General features: G+C 47.0%; 1 protein-coding gene across 1 annotated transcript in view; it reads right to left on the minus strand.

The window, feature by feature from the left end:
- LOC307242088 (AT-rich interactive domain-containing protein 5B-like) overlaps positions 1-20,635 on the minus strand; it is a gene marked incomplete at its 5' end in the record, with an annotated part of 69,367 nt that overhangs the window by 23,208 nt on the left and 25,524 nt on the right. The window contains one exon of the mRNA XM_080016423.1: positions 15,533-15,781. Coding sequence (XP_079872549.1) covers positions 15,533-15,781 — 249 coding nt within the window. The remainder of the gene's footprint in view (positions 1-15,532; positions 15,782-20,635) is intronic.

Genomic DNA, 20,635 nt, shown 5'->3' on the forward strand with positions numbered 1-20,635 from the left:
CGAGGCCTCCTCAGCCCGGGGAGGCGGGAGATTCCGTCCCTGGGCAAAAAAAAAAAAACCTCGGTTTGAGCTGCCGGGCAAAATCTGTGCTCGCTTCTTAATAAGGGAAACTGGAAACGCTCCTCGTTTTAAACGGCCGATGACTCAACGCTGCGACACCGTGACTCAACAGCAGCTCCGACTCCCCCATTTAAATGTCAGCCCCCATCCCCCCCCCCCCATTTGGGCTCCGACCGTAACGAGGTCAAAGGTCAAATCGTGAGGAGGAGGAGCGGGCGCCAAAACCCATCTTGTCAACACAGGCCAAACTGACGACGGGTTAGAAATTATTATGGCATGTAGGGGAGTGGGGGGGGGGGGGGTGAAGCAGATTCCACAGTGTATACAGAAGCTTTGAAGGCTCGGTTCGACCTCCAAGGAAAGACTCGGATTCATCCCCGACGCGAGGAGGCGGCGCCTTCAAGAGAGGAGGCACGAGCACATTTCCACGGGTGGCGGGCGGGATGAAAGATTTCAAACCCTTTTCCGCGAATCTCACTCCCTGCCTCAGCACTATTCCGTCAAAGAGCATCTATTTTTAAAAATGTGAGGCGGGGGGGGGTAAAATAAAGGATTTGCGTGTATAATACGGGACGCGTCTGACACGCTCATTATTCTCACTTTGTGGCATCCTGTGCCCGGAGGCCCGGCTCCCGTCAGCTCATTCCAGACACGCATCGGGATTTATTTATTAATTTGCTTTTATTAATAGTCAACCATACATGATGCAAATAAAAAAAAATAAAAAATAAAAAAGGAGAGCAAGTGGACAGACGGGATACACAGGTTTATGAGTCATCAGAGCCCCAGTGGGCTGCTTGATTCACGCTTAATTCATTTGTAATAATCACGCGGAGAGGCAAGAACACGAAAAAAAAAAAAATAAAGTAAAATAAAATCAAAAGGCAAAAAAAAACGCAAAGAAAAAAAACAAAAAACACATTTCGTATTAACGTGGAGACGGCCGCATTCATATCGGCTTTCTCGAGAGTATTATTATTTCTTCTCTCTTTTTTAAATTTATTTATTTATTTTTTTAAACGACCGGTGAAGTTATTGATCATTTCCGCCGAGCGGCCGCGGCAGGGAGAGCCGCTCTCAGTTTAATGAGGAATGTGGCTCCGGCTCCTTCTTCACCATTAACGCACGGAAACACGGCGGAGCAGTGCGCCGACGTGTCTCGCCCCCACCGGGAAAGGGGGAGGACGGAGGGGGGAGTGAAGGTGAGGGCGCGAGGGAGAGGGAGAGTTAGGGGAAGTGACGGCGGGATGGGGGGCACAACGAGAGACGTAGAGGAAGGGAAATGAGGCGAGAGAAGCGGTAGTAACGAGAGCCACAGAGGGAGAGGGGGAGAGAGGGGGGGCAGAGAGAGAGAGAGAGAGAGAGAGAGAGAGAGAGAGAGACAGAATGTTCAAAACTTCCATGGAGCACCTGCATCGCCGAAACCACTTTGGAGCGCGGCTAATAGAGGAGCGTCGGGTACAAGGGGAGGATTAGACGCTCGCACAGGTGGCAGTGCATCATGAAAGGCCCTCGACGGCTTCCTGGTCCCTCTCTCTCTCTCTCTCTCTCTCTCCCCCCCCTTTCTCTCTCTCCTTCTCTCTCTCTCACTCTCTCTCTCCCCCCCTTCTCTCTCTCTCTCTCTCTCTCTCCCCCCCCTTTCTCTCTCTCTCTCTCCCCCCCCCCCCTTTCTCTCTCTCCTTCTCTCTCTCTCACTCTCTCTCTCCCCCCCTTTCTCTCTCTCTCTCTCTCTCTCTCCCCCCCTTTCTCTCTCTCTCTCTCTCTCTCCCCCCCCTTTCTCTCTCTCTCTCTCTCTCTCTCTCTCTCTCTACCTCTCTACCCCCCCCTCTCTCTCCCTTTCCTCCGTCTCTGTCCCCTTCACCCAGCGTTCACCCCTCCATATGGAGAGAGGCAGGGACACGAATACACCCGTGAAACGACTAGGAACTCGGGGCCAGTGCGGCCGCCAAAAGGGGAAAAAATAAAATAAAATCATGGAAATAAACACAGGCCGTAGCCGCATAACAGAAGATTTAAATATTAATGCACCCAGAGATTACCCCTAATACCGGTGCTTAGCGATCGCTTTTGTTCTTCTACCGGCGGCCGAAAAATGACCCTTTTCTCTGCGTATTTGATGACGGAAAGATGAAAGATGACGATTTTAGAGATAGAACACTTTTGCCCCCCCCCCCTTTTTTTTTAAATGACAGTCAGCTTTTATTGATGCATGATGCTTTGGTGACGAGCGAAAGGGGGGACCGTTTTTCCCTTTTTCCATGATTTCAGGAGGAAAGAGCTCGCTCGGGGCTTGGCGTTGTGGCCCGCCGACGCCCCTCGGCCGGGAAAAAACGCAGTCACCCTTCGCTCGTCAAGGCCTTCGTCCGCAAGGCCGAGAGGTTACCCTTCCTGAACTCCGAGGGCCCGAAACAGACGGCGCTCGGCGCGGCGGGGCCAGTTCGTCGGAGACCCCCGTTAAAAGATGTATGCAAATGTATTCGCGGACGCGGGCGCCCCGGCGTCTCGGCGCGCCCTCGCATTTGCATGCATCAATGTGCATAAGCCAGATATTAAGCGAAGGAATGGAATCCATTGTTTTCCAACCCCCCCCCTTGTCACATGTATTCCAGCGTCTGGGACCTTGAATGTGGATGAATGGGTCGTTCTCTGGAAACCGCCATAAAACATGTTCCGAAATGTGAAATAATTAATTGAACTATTAAAGTTAGAGTCACCACATCTTTAAACCCCCAAAGCGGGACCCTTAAGTGACCCGCCGTTTTGTGCACGCGCACATGTATGTGCTGATGCAGGCACCACAGGCATTTTCATCAAGATGGGGGACAATTATTTGCAAAAGGGCGGGAACCAATTGCCTATTGCTATTGTAAAACCAAAACTGACGTCAGTAGTCTATGGATGTCATGGATCCGCCGCACTCACAGACAAGGCATGTTATGACATGCCGTCATCCAAGTTTGATACAGATGATCTTTTATGGAATAATTGAGTAAAAAAACGGTATTTTTTGTTATCATCGCCGCAAAACGCACCACGCTCGCACAGGTCACATGATAGCGGTGCAGTCTAGTGATTGGTCGACAACCGGGCACTCGCCAAGATGGCGGCACGTGCAGATATAACTGACGTGGATGTCATGGATCCGACAAATCCACAAACAAAATGAATACGATTTGTATTCTGGGCTGTTCCAACGTGGCGTTGTTAAAGGTTCATCAGGATCGGCTCAATATTGTGGAAGAAGTTTGTGGTCAACGATCGCAAACATCACCAAGATGGCGCCACGCACAGCACGCATGCCCAAGTTGACGGAGTAAACACATCACGTGATAGCACTGCAGACTAGTGACACACAGATATAGTCGCTATTGGACTTTAACTAAAGGAATATAAGATAGAAACTCTTAACAACACTAAGTCACAAAGAGACAGGTAGTATTTTATTACTATTTTACTTTATTATGTTTGAAAAATGTTGTTGAAGTATTAACAGAAGACAATTAGATTAGAGAAAGCGCAGTGTATTAAACATCATAAATATACACGCTTCTGTGGACAAGTGACACACACCAGAGTAAGTTCTACAAATATAAAAACACAATAACATCACTGTCAGAATTCATAGACATTCCGGGAATATCAATTCAGTGCTTCCTGAATTATAATTACTGGTCACAATGACCATCAGCAGTTACAAGATACAAGGAACATGTATTTATTTTGAAATATTTTCATTATTTTTGCCCCTCCCTTGGGTGGCTACATAAGGGAGCGATGTCGTGTAAATTTGACTTTGTTTCCTTATTGAACGAAACAAAAGAAGCACCGTGCGTGTCGCGCAACAGCCTCGATAACAACACATTAATTGATGGGCGGTGCACTGTTTATGTTTTTTGAGTGGGTTAGGTCATAATGAGTTGGACAGAACAGGATAAACGTCTATGTAAGCACTGAAAACCAGTATAATATTATTATTATTATTATTATTATTATTATTATTATTATTATTATTATTATTATTATTATTATTATTATTAATAATAATATTATTATTATTATTATTATTATTATTATTATTGAAATTGCGATGGACAGCCCTGGATAAACCAGGGCGCCTGGTCACCGTAGTTATATTGGCCACTTCGTCATTTTTAACTATTATATTATTTTAGTGTTATTTTTGTGCTTTTCTTATCTATAAATTCTACAAAACACCGCTGTTACGGTAATGTAACCCTGTAACTGTAATGTAGTATTTCATATTTTTAAAATAAATATACATTTTAAACATGATAATACAAAGAGTAGTGAGGTAATGTCGTTTTTGCACCGTCATTGTGTTTTTCGCCATATTACGCTCAGCTAAGATAAGCTCAGCTAAAATAAGCTCAGCCAAGATAAGCTCAGCTAAGATAAGCTCAACTAAGGGGCTTTCATTACCGTAGCACCCATCTGTTTGACCGGGCACGTTACTGTAATAAATGTATTTTCTTGCATGGAAAAAAACACTTAAACAACCAAGTGTCCCATATAGTATGCATTGTGTACTTTAATATTTAAAAAAATTATTTCTTGAACTAAATAAACAAATATTGAATTAATTCTCATCACAACCCGCAGAACGTGCTGGTAACCTGTGGCAGGGCAGTACCAATACCGAAATACCACGTCACCAGTATTGAGCTCATTACCGTCATCGACGAAAATTATATACTGTATATATAAAAAATAATAATAATAAATTTAAAAAAAAAATATATATATATATCTATATATATATATATATATATATATATATATATATATATATATATATATATATATATATATATATATATATATATATATATATATATATATATCTATATATATATATAATTTCTTTTTTTATTTTATTTTTTTGCTGGTGGAAGTTACACGAGGATATGAAATACAAATCCAATAATTATTGTTTAGTCATCATCATTGACTGTCTTTTGTCCTATGCTATAAGGCTTCTGGAGAAACTAAACTTTTCAGTTGCTCCGCTCATCACTGGGAGGGTCAGTCCATTAAACATATGGGGAGGGGGTTATTCTGTGCTCGTCCCATTATTATTAATTATTCCTCGGGCTGCACAAGACTCCGAGTTTTGTCAGTCGAATCGTTCAACGCGAACAGGCACGGAGGACACGGACGCTTCACACACCTGAATATATGTTTTGCATTTATAGTTCCTCATCAAAGTGTTATCCCAGTGCATTTGTGTAATCTTCGATGTGTTTTATCCCGTCATCGAAATGCCCACTGAGTGGCAAAATAATTAAAAAGCCCCCCTGGCGGTATAATAAACCGTGATACGGCGTCAAGTAACTATTCACGCCGTCGCAGGCCTACGCCCAGCTAATGAGATCCGCCGCGGAGACGCCGCGCCAACAACCGGGGCAAGTAGCCTCCGTGAGCGCGACCACATCGCTCCCGACCGCCTCTAAAATCGGAGGCTCTCACGCCTCGCACGCAACTCGCTCCTCCCCGCGCCGACGCGGGAGGGGGCGACCCGCCCGGCGTTTAGAAACGACATCCGCTACCTCCGTCGGCCATGATCGCGCGCTTAAGTTCTAATACGCGACGGCGACGGCGGGAGGCCCCGCCTCCGTTCGCACTCGCGCGGCCGCATTGATTCAGTGTGAAATCAGTTCCAATTCTGCCCTCCACCCCTCTCTCTGTCTCTCTCTCTCTCTCTGTCTCTCTCTCTCTCTGCCTCGCTCCCAGTTTCCCCATCAATTGCTCGTCCCTTTCGGTAAAAAAAAAAAACGGTGTAAGCGCCGGTAAATGTAATTACAAAGGATTGGAGCGGGGGATGGATGCGCGACAAAACGCAACATTAAAAAGCCATTATCAGAAAAGGGAACAATTTGGCAGATATATGGCGCAGGGCAGCTCTCGCCATATGTCAGGCAGAGGCGAGGACAACAAGTCAGGTAGTAATTATCAATCATCATCAAGACGCCGTGTCGAAGTGCTGGGGCCGGGCACGCTGCGACTGGTTGTTGCCATGGAGACAACAGCCCAGTCAGTGTGTGTGTGTGTGTGTGCGTGCGTGCGTGCGCTTACCAGGACATTAAAATTAATCCGGCGCTTTTATTTTTTTTTTTTTTTCCACTTCTATTTTTTTGCTGTTTTGTTTTATTATTCCCTTTATGTTCCCTTTGAATTTCATTCCGGGCTCTTACGAAAGGGAAACAGATTCCAGGCAAGCGGCGTTGTCGTTGCGGGAAGCGTTTATGTGTGTGTGTGTGTGTGTGTGTGTGTGTGTGTGCGCGTGTGTGTGCACGCGTGCGAAGCGTTGTAGCTCCGGGTTGAGACTGGGGTTAATGTTAACGCCGTGACAGTGATCCCGGCGCCACCGGGGGGAAAGAGATGGCTCTGTTGAAGATGTAGTTGTCAGAGGAAACAATTAACAAATGGAGTGCGATCAACATAGCTGTAGTAACATGAGTGTGTGTGTGTGTGTGTGTGTGTGTGTGTGTGTGAGTGTGTGTCTAAGCAAGAGAAAGAGAGAGTGAGCGAGCAAGCGAGCGAGCGACACGTATGCCAGTAATGAGCTCATTCCTCAGTCCAAACAATTTCGGTATACAAGCTCTCCATTCAGACTGTCATTATAAATATTCCTCTGCCGGAGCGAGGGGACGCTGCGTCGACCGCCACGACTTTGTCAGTTTACATCTTTACATATTTCCGTGTGTGTTTTGCATGGGCCTCTCCCTGCTTCCCGCGCGCGCGCCCGACGGCCCGCAGGTCGAAATGCACGGCGGGCTGCCGCGGTGGCGGCGGCGGCGAGACGGGACTCTTTCCGCCGACCCCGGGCGCGGGAGACAGAATTCTGACAGTAGCTCAAAAGCGCTTACGGCGGCGGCGCTGCCGGCTTCTCTCCGAGCGCCGACGCATCCCGGCGCTGACGCGACCCCCCACCCGCCCGCTCCCGCGCTCGCGTTCCGGGGAGGGGGAATTATTTTCTGCTTTAAATAACAAGCGTGGCAAATTCAACGCGATTAGCAAATAAACATGAAAGCCAGCCGGGAGGCCAGGAACGGCGTACGCGCGCGCGCTGTGGATTTTTCAAAGTTGATTGTGGCAGCCATTCGGGGAGGGAGCGATGGAGAAGAAGGAGAAGAGGAAAAATTGTTCTTAATTCGTTATTTGTGCACCGTTGTGCGTGCTCTCCCCGGGGAGAAGCAACATTACTCTTTCATCAGATCTAATGAAGCGAAGCAGAGCCATTCCAGGAAGAGCCAATTAAACCGCTCAAAAGAAGTTTATTATTGCCACAGATTATGAAATTGTTCTTATCGGATTCAATGGCCTGTGTGTGTGTGTGTGTGTGTGTGTGTGTGTGTGCGTTTTCGGCGGTGGCGTAAAGCCGCCATATGTACTTTACCACTTTGTGAGCCGTGGACTGATTTGAAAAGCAAGAAGGAAATGATGTGAGACGGGGGCACAGCAATAGCGTGTTTCACGGGGGTAAATATAGAGACACAAAATACATAATTGACACAAAATACGTAATTACGAGGAAAAATACATACAATTTCCATTAGGTATTTCTTCCCTTGGTTGTCGTCGCGCCCGCCTCATGGGATTGACTTATTAGCACACGTCACACGCCACACGGAGCTGGCATTAATCTCGGGCCCAGACCCAGTGATTGACACACCGCTCGAGGAATGCAATGACCTATTACCCCGAGAGAACTTGATAACATCAGCCCGGGACGCACGAGCGCACACGCATTATATATCCAGTGTACACACACACACAAACACATTGTACATAAGTTGTATTTATACGTGTGAGAGTATCTTATCGTTGTTGCGCTCTCTCAAAAAAAGAAGAACGCCTGCACCGACAAGAGTCATAACATAACCCCAAGTCATCATCAGCTCAAAAGTGAAAGTTTTTTAAGCTTCAACAGGCGCATTAAGCACGCGGGAAGATGTCAACAGAAGACCCCTTTTTTACCACCGAAAAGATAATTCACATACATACGGTGTAATACGCACGTGCATACCGTGGCGCGGGGATGGTGTGTTTTGAGCAGCCACACCTGTCCTGGGTCTAGGTAGCGGGGGCCCAGGACCAGTGCGGCTGCTCACCTGTTGCCCGTCGACTGGTCTCACGGGCAGCAGGTGTACAGCCGCCCTGATCCCCACGGGGGGCGGGTGTGGCTGCTCAAAACCCCACCCTCCCCGGCACACATACGCACATGTAGGTATATAAAGTATACAGAGAGAGAGAGAGAGAGAGAGAGAGACAGAGAGAGAGAGGGAAAGATGAAAGAGAGACGGCGGACGAGCTTTGAGGACGATTCTATTTATTACTCAAAGGAAATACTAAATCACAGCGTCGACCTATAAATAAATGAATGGATGGCAGGATGAACACAGAGCCCGCACATCAATAAAACATATGTATTGTAATAAATCACGCTCCAGTTCCGCTCGATGGGACCGAGTCGCCCGATGAGCCCCGCCGCCGAGAACCTTGCAGACAATAAATAAATAAATAAATAAATGAAGGCGACATTAAGCCGCGCAGATTACACGTAATAGCCGCTTCTTCTCAAAAAATTAGGACGCCGCGCAATTTTCCGCCTCTGTCATCGCCTCGTTTGTGCGCTCATGCATTTTTAAGGAGGCGAAATGGAGTTTTGTTTGCAAAACGCGGCTAAACCTTTAAAGAATACGGCTAATGATCCGATTTCAGTGTTTCATAAATACATAAACAGCTGTAAAAAGTCTTGGGGAAATTCGCCTTTTTTTTTTTGTTTGTTTTTGGTAAACAGACAGCACGTCGTCGCGAGCGGCGTACGCGAATTAGAATAAAAGCTTTGATCTCGTTTAAACCGGCTGGTTTTCGGTGCGACTGTGATCTGGTCGTGTTTCCCCCCCCCCCCCCTTAATTCCTTCAAAGCCGGAACGTCTCATTCTATGGAATGCCTACGACCCCACCCGCCCCGGCGTATTTCCACGTCACCAAAGCGCTGACACACCTTGATAATAGTTAGGTGAGGCTGGGAAACCCACGGGACGAGCCGCGACCTGCAGCAGGAGGCGAACGGCGGCCTGACCGAGGGGCTGGATGGGGCGGCCGCTCCGTCCATTAGCTCCACTGACTTCAAGGCCTCGTGAGCAAGGTCTACAATTACACGTGATGAGTCAGACGCACCGGGCCCCAGGTTCCAACACGCTCCGGCCTCCGTTCGGGGCCTCTAAGAACACCCGGCAACATCTGGGGCTTTTTTTTTGGGGGGGGGGGGGATTCGGAAACGCACATGTTTTTCTTTCATGGTAATGATAATCCTGTGACCTCTGTTTAAAAAAAATCGTCGCTACGACGGCAAATTATTTTCCGTTTTCAACCCCGGGAAGAGGTTACATCTCCGGGGGGAGACGCATCGGAGCGTCGTGTGTTTTTTAAGGAGACTAACATTGTGCTTCGGTGGAGCACGGGGTGTTCCTTCCTAAATTATCTTAAATCTGTAAACGCTCCTCTGGAGAGACTTATTTCTGTAAATAACAGCTCGGGAATCTGCCCGCTTATATATATATATATATATATATATATATATATATATATATATATATATATATAAAACCAGATGCGTTGTTTTTTTTTTTTCCCCTAAAAATAGATAAGCCGCGGTGCAACGGCGGCGCAGCTTGTGTGGGTGAGGGATAATGCCTTTATTCGTCATACTAATGCTGTTGATACCAAGGGACGGAACACGCTTAAGTCAAAATGAAGTGCTGCTGTAATGCTGCGTGTAAAGTGCATTAGAGCAATGAATAAAACGGACTGTGCTTTGTTGAGCCGGGCCGCTCACATACCATGAGAGTCATACGTCAAGCGGCTGGCATCTATTCTGGAGAGGAAACGTAAACACCATTACTATAGATAATGGTTCCATATCTGCCTGCCCTACAGCCAGGGCCGGGCGATAGGGGAGAATTTATTATTATCACGATAACCCGGGGGAATTTATATTGAGATATAGCACACTATCTTCCCATGAATCCCTCATCCTTTCTTGAGGAAATGCAACCGAGGTTCATTATATCGCCCTCTGGTATACAGTATCACGCGGCGTTTACAGGACTCATTCTGGCATTACCAGATGAAATTCAAGGGCTTTCAAGTACTGTTCTACTTTTCATTCCTTTTCATTTTCAAGGACTTCACACAAAACAACTGTAGTCAATTTTCAATGTGATTAAAATATAATATAATTTCAGTCTCATATCAATTATTCATATATATATATATATATATATATATATATATACATTTATTATTATTGTTATTATTATTATTAGCATTAATCTCATTGTCATCTAATATTACAAGTGTCTATTTCCAACCATGCTGGATTCAATTTACATTTCCCTGGCATCTGTCGTAAATGCGATTCTGGCAAATGTTTTATGACGTTACGATTTGAATAACAAAAGCAAAAGCCAGATGGAATATCACAGGTTTTCAACCATCGACTTTTCGAGCTCTTCAGCACAGAGGGGAGTATTTTTGCAAGGTAGTGCAGCCCTTACACAGGACGAAAATTCACGCACCTCAAGGGACCCGGCGGAGAACCCCGTCTTTAACGTCTCAGCTCTCACATAATGACGCATTTTACTTCGGATCTTCTCATCACCATCATCATCATCATCATCCCATCATCATGGGATAACATTATGGACATTGTGGATGAACCGGGCCGACGTGTGATGAAGCCGGCTCCGCTGTCCGGGATATTAAAGGCTTTCGGGGTTTTGGACGCGACATATTCTCTGTTTACCCTCCAAATCCATGACTCCTCCGTAATGAGACATAAGGATAATGAAAAATGCATGGACGGACGCTAAGCGCAACTCCGCCGAGCAGATGGGAAAGCGAGAGCTTAGAGGGCCGTTTACCAATTACATTATAGGGGCCGAGGCAGCGTGGCGGTATTGGCAGCGGCCTATTTCAGATCATCTCTTTTTACATACGAGGAAATGGAGAGCTAGGGAGAGCGAGAGAGAGAGAGGGAGAGAGAGAGAGAGGAAGCAGCTGAGCGTTGGGGGGGAAAAGATGACATCACTTGTGTTCATTACGAGCGCCGAATCGCAATAATTCCCCCCCCCCAATGGGGGCTTTTTGAGGGCTCACGAAACGACCGAGAGCTGATTTCTCTCCGGTGGATGTCATGATGACGGTCAGAAGCCAAATGATGGTCTGCCCCCTCCTCCCGCCAAACTTAACCTTGTTTAATTTCATGCTCAAACCCCGACTGCGCGGGCGTGCACACACACACACACACACACACACACACACACACACACACACACGCCCGCAGGTATGCAGACGCTCACACACACACACACACACACACACACACACACACACACACACACACACACACACACACACACACACACACACACACACACACAGATAGATGAGAGCGGCCAGACGCCAGCACAAAGCGCGATAAAAATAGACTATAAAAAGTACTGTTTATGATCTGTACATCTGGACTGCATTAATATATTGAAGCAATAAATCTTCTTTTCCCCTTTTCTCCTCATCCTCCTCCTCCTCCTCCCCCTGCCCTGGAGGATTACCGAGAAAGAAAAAAAGAACAGAATAGGATCCCCAAAGGATTCCACGGAAAATGTTCCTTTTCAATAAACATCAAAGGGACTCGAAGCAAAAAAGACCTTTCAAACAAAAAACACTTAGTTGTATGTGAAATATACGGCTCCCGTGCCAAGCAGGGAGGCGGGGCGGGGCGAGGCGGGAGGAGGGAGGGAGGGAGGGGGGAGGTGTGGAGGAACGCAGAGACAACTCTCGCAGATAGAAGAGCGAGAGAAGGAGAAGGAGGGAGGAAGGAGGAGGGAGCGCGGCTCTCGAGTGCATCGCCTCAAAAATGCAAACATTGAAAATACTGTTGATTTAAGCAATGTGCGCACAAGTGGTGTTGGGTTTCCGAAGCGGCGGCGGGGCGGGGGGAACGGAAGGTCAGCGGTTTGTGTACGCTTCTTCCTAATAAGAGGAAAATAGCCTCATTTTCCTCTTATTAGGAACAAGCTTACACGACTTTGGTATGTTTTCAACTCTTTTGGACGCCAAAGGGAGATACCAAAGTTCACCCCCTCAGGGGTTTCTGAGAGGAATATGTAAACAATATAGGAATATATATATATATATATATTATTTTTTTTACTTTTATTTTATGTATTTATTATATTATATATTAATTATTGATTAATATTAATTAATTATTAAATTATATATATATATATATAATTTTTTTTCTGTTCCATTTCCTGTGCAAGTGTAATTGTTGTTGTTGTTGTTGTTGTTGTTGTTGTTGCTGTTGTTGCGATAGTTTTTGCTTGTTAAAATAACAATCAACATATTGGGGGGGGGGAAAGCAAAAACAAAAAAAAATCTCATCCATCTACGTATGTCATTTGGGACCAGATTAAACACCATTCCTCCAAAATGTGCTCAAATAAATCAAATTCATGTGGAGGAAAAAACAACAAGTCCATCGTCAGGTCAAAGCTCACACCTCGCCCACACAAATAATCCCTTTTTCGTTGGTTTTCACAACGCACGACTATAAACACCAGGCTGTGCGCCGTGCGCTCTGACGCAACATCTTGCTCCATGATCTGCAGCGATATGAGCCACTGGAGCGCCCCCCCCCCCCCACGGTGAGCAAATATTGACAGACAGACTTGTGCCCAAAATGTCTTTGCGGAACGTGCGGCGCTGTCGCTGCCGTTTCTGCTTCCTCTTTATTGTTAAGCCGCAGACAAACAAACGGGGGGGTATAAACCATCGTCGAACAAATGATTCACCGAGATGCAGAAGTGATGATGACGATGATGACGATGATTAAAAATAAATAAATAAAAAATTCCGCCGGCGGACGCGGTGCCAGGGGCCGAGGCCGGCGTCGGGAGGATGAACATCAATATCTCGCAAATTGAGACAGAGCTCGGTGACGCAATTTTGGGTGTTACTCAAGAGATACGGGTGGAAAGAAAGGAAGAAAGAAAGAGAGAAAGAAAGAAAAAGAAAGAAAGAAGGAAAGAGAAGGCAAAGCGAGGACAAAGCCGAGGACGTTCACGCGAAGTCTGAATAGGAATTGGGCAAGATTAAGCACATCGCCCAAACAAACGGAACTTTGAATGAAGTAATAGAAGCTCAAACATCTGGATGGAACTTTGAAGCTCTTTGCATCACGGAAGAATATCATAGACATATTACACACACACACACACACATATACATACAGTACATACATATATGTCTATATGTGTGTGTGTGTGTCTAAAACAAGAATGCCTTGAAAGTGGAATGCGCCCCATAAAACCACCGTGGGTCCCCGTGGGCTCTCCTCTGACGCTGCTGCTTCACACAATACTGTACCAACACGCTTGCCAAAGAAAGATCCGCGACCGACGGCGTATTTCCTCCCCTATCCCCCCCACCCCACCCCCCACCCCGAGGTAGCCTGACACACTTCCATGAATTAGCCCGGACCAGGCGGCGGCGGAATTGGCCGAATCCAAAAATCCAAAAAGGTCAGAATTAGCATCGAATGAAAGCAGAAGAGAGAGAGGAAAATAAACGAATAAATAAATAAACCCCCCCCCAAAAAAACTACTCCCGGGTCAGTCCCTCACTCCATTTTGTTTTACAGCTGTTCTTTATTCCCCCTTAGTCATCCTGTTCGCGCCGGTGTTTGGAGCCCGGTAAAAGGTGGATTTAATACGTGGTATTTATAAGCTGCTCTCGCACGGCGGAGCCTCTCCGGCGTGCGGCCGTGGGCCTCCCCTCTTCTGAGGGGCGCGGGCGCGGCGGGGAACACTTTCTGAGGTAACCCTGGACGGAGCAGCGGCAACCATTGACCTCCGTCCCCCCTTCGGACGGATCGCGAAACGTGAGACGCCATCGGCGGCGATTCCGGAACCCGTCCGGAGCGGTGGGCGAAAAAAAACATGAGGACGGCGGTTGCCAAATCCAGAGAACCTAGAACTCCCCGGGGCACCGAAATAAACCTTTAGCTTAAACGTGGCTCACAAAGGAATGGCATTATTGCGCCAAGTGAATGAGCAATAGCAGCCACAGGATGTTAGTGTTGCTATTCATAACTTATTTTCCTACGCCTAAAACAGTTTTCCCTTTTGCTCTCACCTCTGCTGCTCTTAAAAAAAAAAAACAAAAAAAAAAACCCGCAATTACTTACTGGCATATTTACAGGAAAAGAAAAACAATGACTTTTGACCAGAGCAGCCATTACTGCGAATATGAAATCGGTGCCACATAAAAAGGCCCATTCAGCCGGAGAAAAAGAGAGGAAATATAAAAGAGAGATGAATCACGTCGCTCCATTGTTTCGCCTGGGCTCCGTGTTTGCAAAATGTGTGTGTGTGTGTGTGTGTGTGTGTGTGTGTGTGTGTGTGTGTGTGTGTGTGTGTGTGTGTGTGTGTGTGTGTGTGTGTGTGTGTGTGTGTGTGTGTGTGTGTGTGTGTGTGTTTTCTGCCGTGACGCGCGTCGTGCAAGGTGGAATGGAATTCAATTACCGCATCGGAGAGCGGCTTTTATAGCGACAATTATCACACTCCCCTTTTTCAGAACCTTGATTAACTAAATTCGAGGAGCATTGATCGGCTCGCTCCGCTTTCCCACCGAGACGCCTGTGGTTCATTTCGGACGATGGGGTATCGAACCGCACAGATAGGAGGCTGAGAACACAAACCAATGAGTTAAATGAAGAGGGGCGACAATACCCGGAGACTTCAATAATGATTTTGAGCAATTACCGACACCATAGAAATACAGATATATACTGTATATATATACATATATATGTATATATATATATATATATATATATATATATATACAGAGATTCATATATACAGTTTATCCATATAATGGGTTATAAGGAAATTTCCAGAGAGGGCCGCCGGGCTGTGAGCGTCTCTCAAGGCGGTTCCTTTTCTCTGTCATGTAATGGCCTCGATAATGATCAGCGGACCTTGAGCACGTTAAATTGAGTACTTTGGACGGATTAAAGTACCCCTGGTGCCGATATAATTTCGTTGGGGGACGCCCGAATAAACCGGGCGGCTTCCAAAAAAACAAGCCCCACGGCCAAGCAAACAGAATCCATTCTGAGAAATGACGCCGCGAGGCCTTCCTCGTGCCCGTAAAGCACCGTGCACCGTGATTCGGAGAGGGCGGAAGGCAAACACGTCGGGGGGTTACCACACAGCGCGGAACGTTCTGCACAGCTTTTCCAAAACCAGCGCCATAACCGCCCCCCCGGGCCAGGGGCTTCGATTTGCTTTTTGGCATACGAAAAAAACCAAACAAACAAAAAACAACAAACCCCAAAACAAACAAACAAACAAACAAAACAAAAAAAACAACTCACCAAACTGGTCGCAGATGGTGTCGTAGCGCAGCAGCGCGGGGTGCTCAAAGGTGTCGCGGCAGTATAGGATCCGGGTGTTGCCGCCCAGCGCCGCGATGCCGCCCAGCGCCAGCACCGTGTGGTCGGCGAGCAGCGAGGACGGCTGCTCCCGGAGCCGGGCCAGCACCGAGCGGTAGCGGCAGTACTGGGGGTAGCTGAGCACCAGCACCTTCCTCCCGTCCTCCTCCTCCTCCTCCTCCTCCTCCTCGTCTTCTTCCTCCTCCTCCTCCTCTTCCTCCTCCTCTTCCTCCTCCTCCTCCTCCTCCTCCTCCTCCTCCTCCTGGCCTGCAGACACGAGGGAACATGGACGTTTTAGTTCTGATGTGCGGGCCGCGGCCAAGGAGGGGAAAAAGGACTTTGCCGGCGCGCGATTGGGAAAGGTTGATGCACCTCGCGTCGCATCCCGGTTCATTTTGGTTTGCGCCGTTCCCCGATGGAACCTCGACAGCGACGCCATCACACGCGCTCCGCGCCTTCGGCTTTTTTTTTTTTTTTGCGCAAAATGTTACGACAAAGTCCGGGTTCCGCAGGGTCTCCAAAACGAGGGCCAGACTAATTGGCTCGGCGCCACCCCGCTGAATACGTGATGGGGAAATTCGGCCATCGCTACGGTAAGGGCCTAAAACGTCGCTGTGAAGTGCAGAAAGGAAACGGCGGGAGCGCCCGTCCTTCTACCGACGGCGGCTTTAGATTTGGCTTCCTATCCCCCCTCCAGCCGCTTTCGGTAATGACCGCATATCACCGAGGGGATGTACGCCCGTCGGAAAAATAATTTGACCGCACGTTTGGGGTGCGTGGCGCGCTGGCGCTGCTCGCCGTTTGGACCGACGCGCTTCTTAACAATTGGGATGGCTTGCTCCGGGAAAATAAGCGCGAGGGAGAGGGAGGGTCCTGCGGGGCGGTGATTACCGCCCGACAACTGACCTTGTTACTGTAAACCTCATAATCCATCAAAATCATGAATTCATAGCGCACGTCATGCATTATGCCGCGCGGGCGATACCGGGCCTGGAGCCCGGTGGAGAATGTACAGACATCATGTTCTCACGCGGTGCTAAATTTGGTTATTTGATACAAGGCTTGGAGGAAACGCCGTACAATATGATATTCGAATGAAATGTGGATCCAATAAAAATGCTGGATAATACGATCCAGCGCGAAAGCACCGACGATCCGATACGGTACAACGCCATGCCAATCTGATTTACCACGTCACAAGATCTTTTGAAGATCCTCATCGAATCAAAAGTTGAAAAGGCACTTCGCTTAGTTGGTTTTTTAAGATCATGCAAATTGGATCTTGAAGCCTGATAAACTTTGGCTTGAAGTCCCTGTAAAGCACTGACGTGACGTCATAGTATTTGGAAATGGGTCGGATCAACAAACCGTATTTACTGCACGAAAACCATTAAAATATAAAATACAACTACGTCCACGCAGTCAAACGTCGTCTGCCAACACCCGATTTCGGGGGTTGCCGCTTTGTGGTTAAAACATCAGATGGGCGCCGCTTAACTGGCATCGGCGGTTAATTCTGCCATTTGATGTCACTTTCCTGCTTCCAATTAAAATGTGCGGCGGGACCGGGCCAGGAGGGGGTCAGCGCTCATCGCGTGTTTACCGCAGCTGGATTCGCACCAATTAGAATAATTAGGTCTACTACTATACCCCGGCGACACAGAGAGATTAAAACCATTCAGCCAATGTGATTCAACTTAAAATATGTCGATACGCGCACACACACACACACACACACACACACACACTTCTTTCGCCACGCATTCACCGCAGATTGCAGTTGCAGTTGTCGAGTGCAATTACAGCTGGGAGGAAGAGGGGGCTTTGTTTCCAAATGTCGGGGATTTTATTGTAAGCGGTCACCGTCGGACCTGCTCTTTTTCTCTGGGACCTTCACAGCATTTCACTTGATTACATTCAATTTGGAGAAAGAGCCGTGGGGCATAAATAACTGTAGAAAAGCCTGTAAAGTATGTGTGTGTGTGTGTGTGTGTGTGTGTGTGTGTGTGTGTGTGTGTGTGTGTGTGTGTGTGTGTGTGTGTGTGTGTGTCAGTGTGCAGGTGCAAGTACTTGAGCGCTGAAATGGATGTGTGTGTGTGTGTGTGTGTGTGTGTGTGCGCGTGCTCGTGCACATGCGTGTGTTGTGGCTGGCATGCTCATATGGTCATGCCTGTGCACAGTCGTCTGACCATGAGTGTGCAACTTATTCAATGCATTCATAATCACGGATGTGTGTGTGTGTGTGTGTGTGTGTGTGTGTGTGTGTGTGTGTGTGTGTGTGTGTGTGTGTGTGTGTGTGTGTGTGTGTGTGTGTGTGTGTGTGTGTGTGTGCGTGTGCGTGTGTGTCTGTGTGTTTGTGTGTGCACTTTAAAAGTCCTTTAGGTTTATAAAGCTCGACCTTTCCAAATAACGAATGGACTTATCTTCACATTAAGCGTCTAATTGGTCGGGTCCAGGCTCCGGCTGGAGAGCCCAGAAACACAGGGTGAAAATGATCCAAGCTCCCAGAGTGAAGATGACAAAGTGAAGATGACAAAATAATAATTGAAATAATAGATTAGATTCAACTAATTGTCATTGAACAGAGTGCAAGTGGTGAGGCAACGAAATGCATTTCCTCTGCATTTCACCATCCTAGTCACTGATGTATCCTGGAGCAGTGGGCTGCCATGTAGCGACGCCTGGGGAGCAGTTGGGTGGTTGAGCCTCTTGCTCAAGGACACATCAGCACACTACCGGGAGGAGCCGGGGATCAAACCTGCAATCTTCCGATTGCTCGACGACCTGCTCTACCTCTTGAGCAACTGCCTCCACAGATATAATATAATATAATAATATTATTATTATTATTATTATTATTATTATTATTATTATTATTATTATCATTATATTACTGATAATATATATATTTTTACAGATTAACCTTGTAATAAAAATGGAAAAATGCAGACAAGGCAATTATGTCTCTCAGTCTGCCATTCTCCATCACGTGTTCCCCAAATTACCCCCGTCCTGCAGAAACGTGCCATCACACCAAGGGGCTCTCCCCCCAACACAACATAAGTTATGGTTATTTAAGAGGGACACCAAATTGAATGTGTAACGGTAAAAGTTTTAGCTTAACAGACATGATTTTTAATGGCCGAGCAAGCTGCTGTGCAAATACCTGCTTGAAGGGGGACGGGTGGGGGCTGGTGCAGGACGGGCGGTGCAGCCAACCCATCAGACAGCTGCGGCCCGGCGGATTATTCCGAGAAGGCGTTGTAAAGCTCCTGACCTCATAAACCCGCAACGGCGTCAGGGTCATAAACGCTTCACGGGGACAGCTGATGCGACCCGCACGCCGTCGAGGCGGGGCTCGATATATAAGGCGTCGTGACGCGGCAATAAAATCTCGCCGTGGCCCCCCGAATCCATCGACTTTTTACCTGCGTCCCGCGCGGCTCTCCGATTCAATCTAGGACAACAGTGTTGAAATTGCGCGCCGATGGTCAATGCAAACCTCTTTCTGACACCAATCAATACCAACACCTACAAGGAAAATAATATTGTTAGTAATATTGAGGACCAGCAGAGCCCGGTGAACGTCTCAGAACGATAGGAAAGAATTGGATTTTCTTTGCTCATATGTGACTCAGATCAGTGGATTTCCACGACAGTGTGAACAGCCCAAATCACATGGAATCTGACCTTTTTTCAATTCCGATCCGGGCCGCTCTCGCTCGTGGTCCTGAATCGGACACGGGTCGGATTTTCGAACGGTGGAATCCGGTACTCATGCAACTCTCGGTGGACAGGCACCTGCCTGTGGTGGTGAGCGGAGGGACGGCGAGGTGTGAGACGTCACCGTCCCGGCTGTCGAACCGACCGCTGATCAATATTCGAATGCCGTCCGAATTGTCCGGAACAAAAAAAATAAATTGTCAGAAAAAAAATGACGTTCGACTCAAGAAATATCAAGAAACGCGTCTTTCAGCGGAAGTGTATTGTTTTCAATAAAAACGTCTGGGTCTCGACTTGCAGATAATTTGACCCGTTTGCTCTGCAAAGATATGTGGCCGATTAACATCCAGGTCGGGATTTAAGGATTTCCTCCGCAAGCTTGAGCCCAGGTAATGTGAACGGCCAAACATTCAAAAAAAATCTGATCCGGTCAATAAATCAGAAGCCATGCAGTGTGAAGGTAGCGCACTGTCTCTCTTTACTCTTATCAGAATTACTGTCAAATAACTAAAGATTAGATAGCTATTGTGCATAAAATAACGACTCCAAGACCTTAGACGCCGCTGTGTTGTAGTACTTTAAATATATCGATTGAAGTCATGAAACACCCAGTCAAAACAAGCTCAACCTTCATATAATGTGTAATAATTTAGAATGTTTTCACGGAACCTCCAAATAATGTGTTATAATTAAGAATGTTTTCACAAAACCTCCAAATAATGTGTTATAATTTAGAATGTTTTTGCGGAACCTCCAAATAAAGTGCTATAATTGAGAATGTTTTCATGGCAAGAAATGGGAAAAGGAGTTTTTTTTTTCACTGTGCGACGCCAAAGATTTTGAGTCCTTATCTAGAGAAAAGGATCCGTGTTTAAAACAATCCAAAAACTGTGTGATCCATTAAAAACGGTTAAAAGAGAAGTCTGCTAAAAAGGCGGCGCGCCACATGAAAGTCATTAACTTCAGTTTCGGCAGCTCCTCGGCTGGAAGAATAGGGGCTGCGGTGTTAAGATTAAATATCACCCGATGCTGCTGGATTCCTACCGAGGAGGGGGAGCCGGATTTATTGCCGCAACTCGAAAAAGTGTCGTTTTTATCGGGGGATAGCGGAATGTCCAATATAAATCTCCTTTCGGGGATCGGCGTGAAAGTTTGGGGGCTGTAGCGGCCTCGCTGAAAAGAAAACGCCTGAATCTAGTCCCGACGCGTGTAAGCTGTATCTGACTGTAAACCCGGCGAAAATAAAAATCAATCTGGGTCCCCCCCCCCCCCCCCGCCCCCGACGCACCCGGAACATATCGTTTCTGATGTTGCACAGATTAA

The sequence above is a fragment of the Zeus faber genome (assembly GCF_960531495.2).
Source record: "Zeus faber genome assembly, chromosome: 16".
Lineage (NCBI taxonomy): Eukaryota > Metazoa > Chordata > Actinopteri > Zeiformes > Zeidae > Zeus > Zeus faber.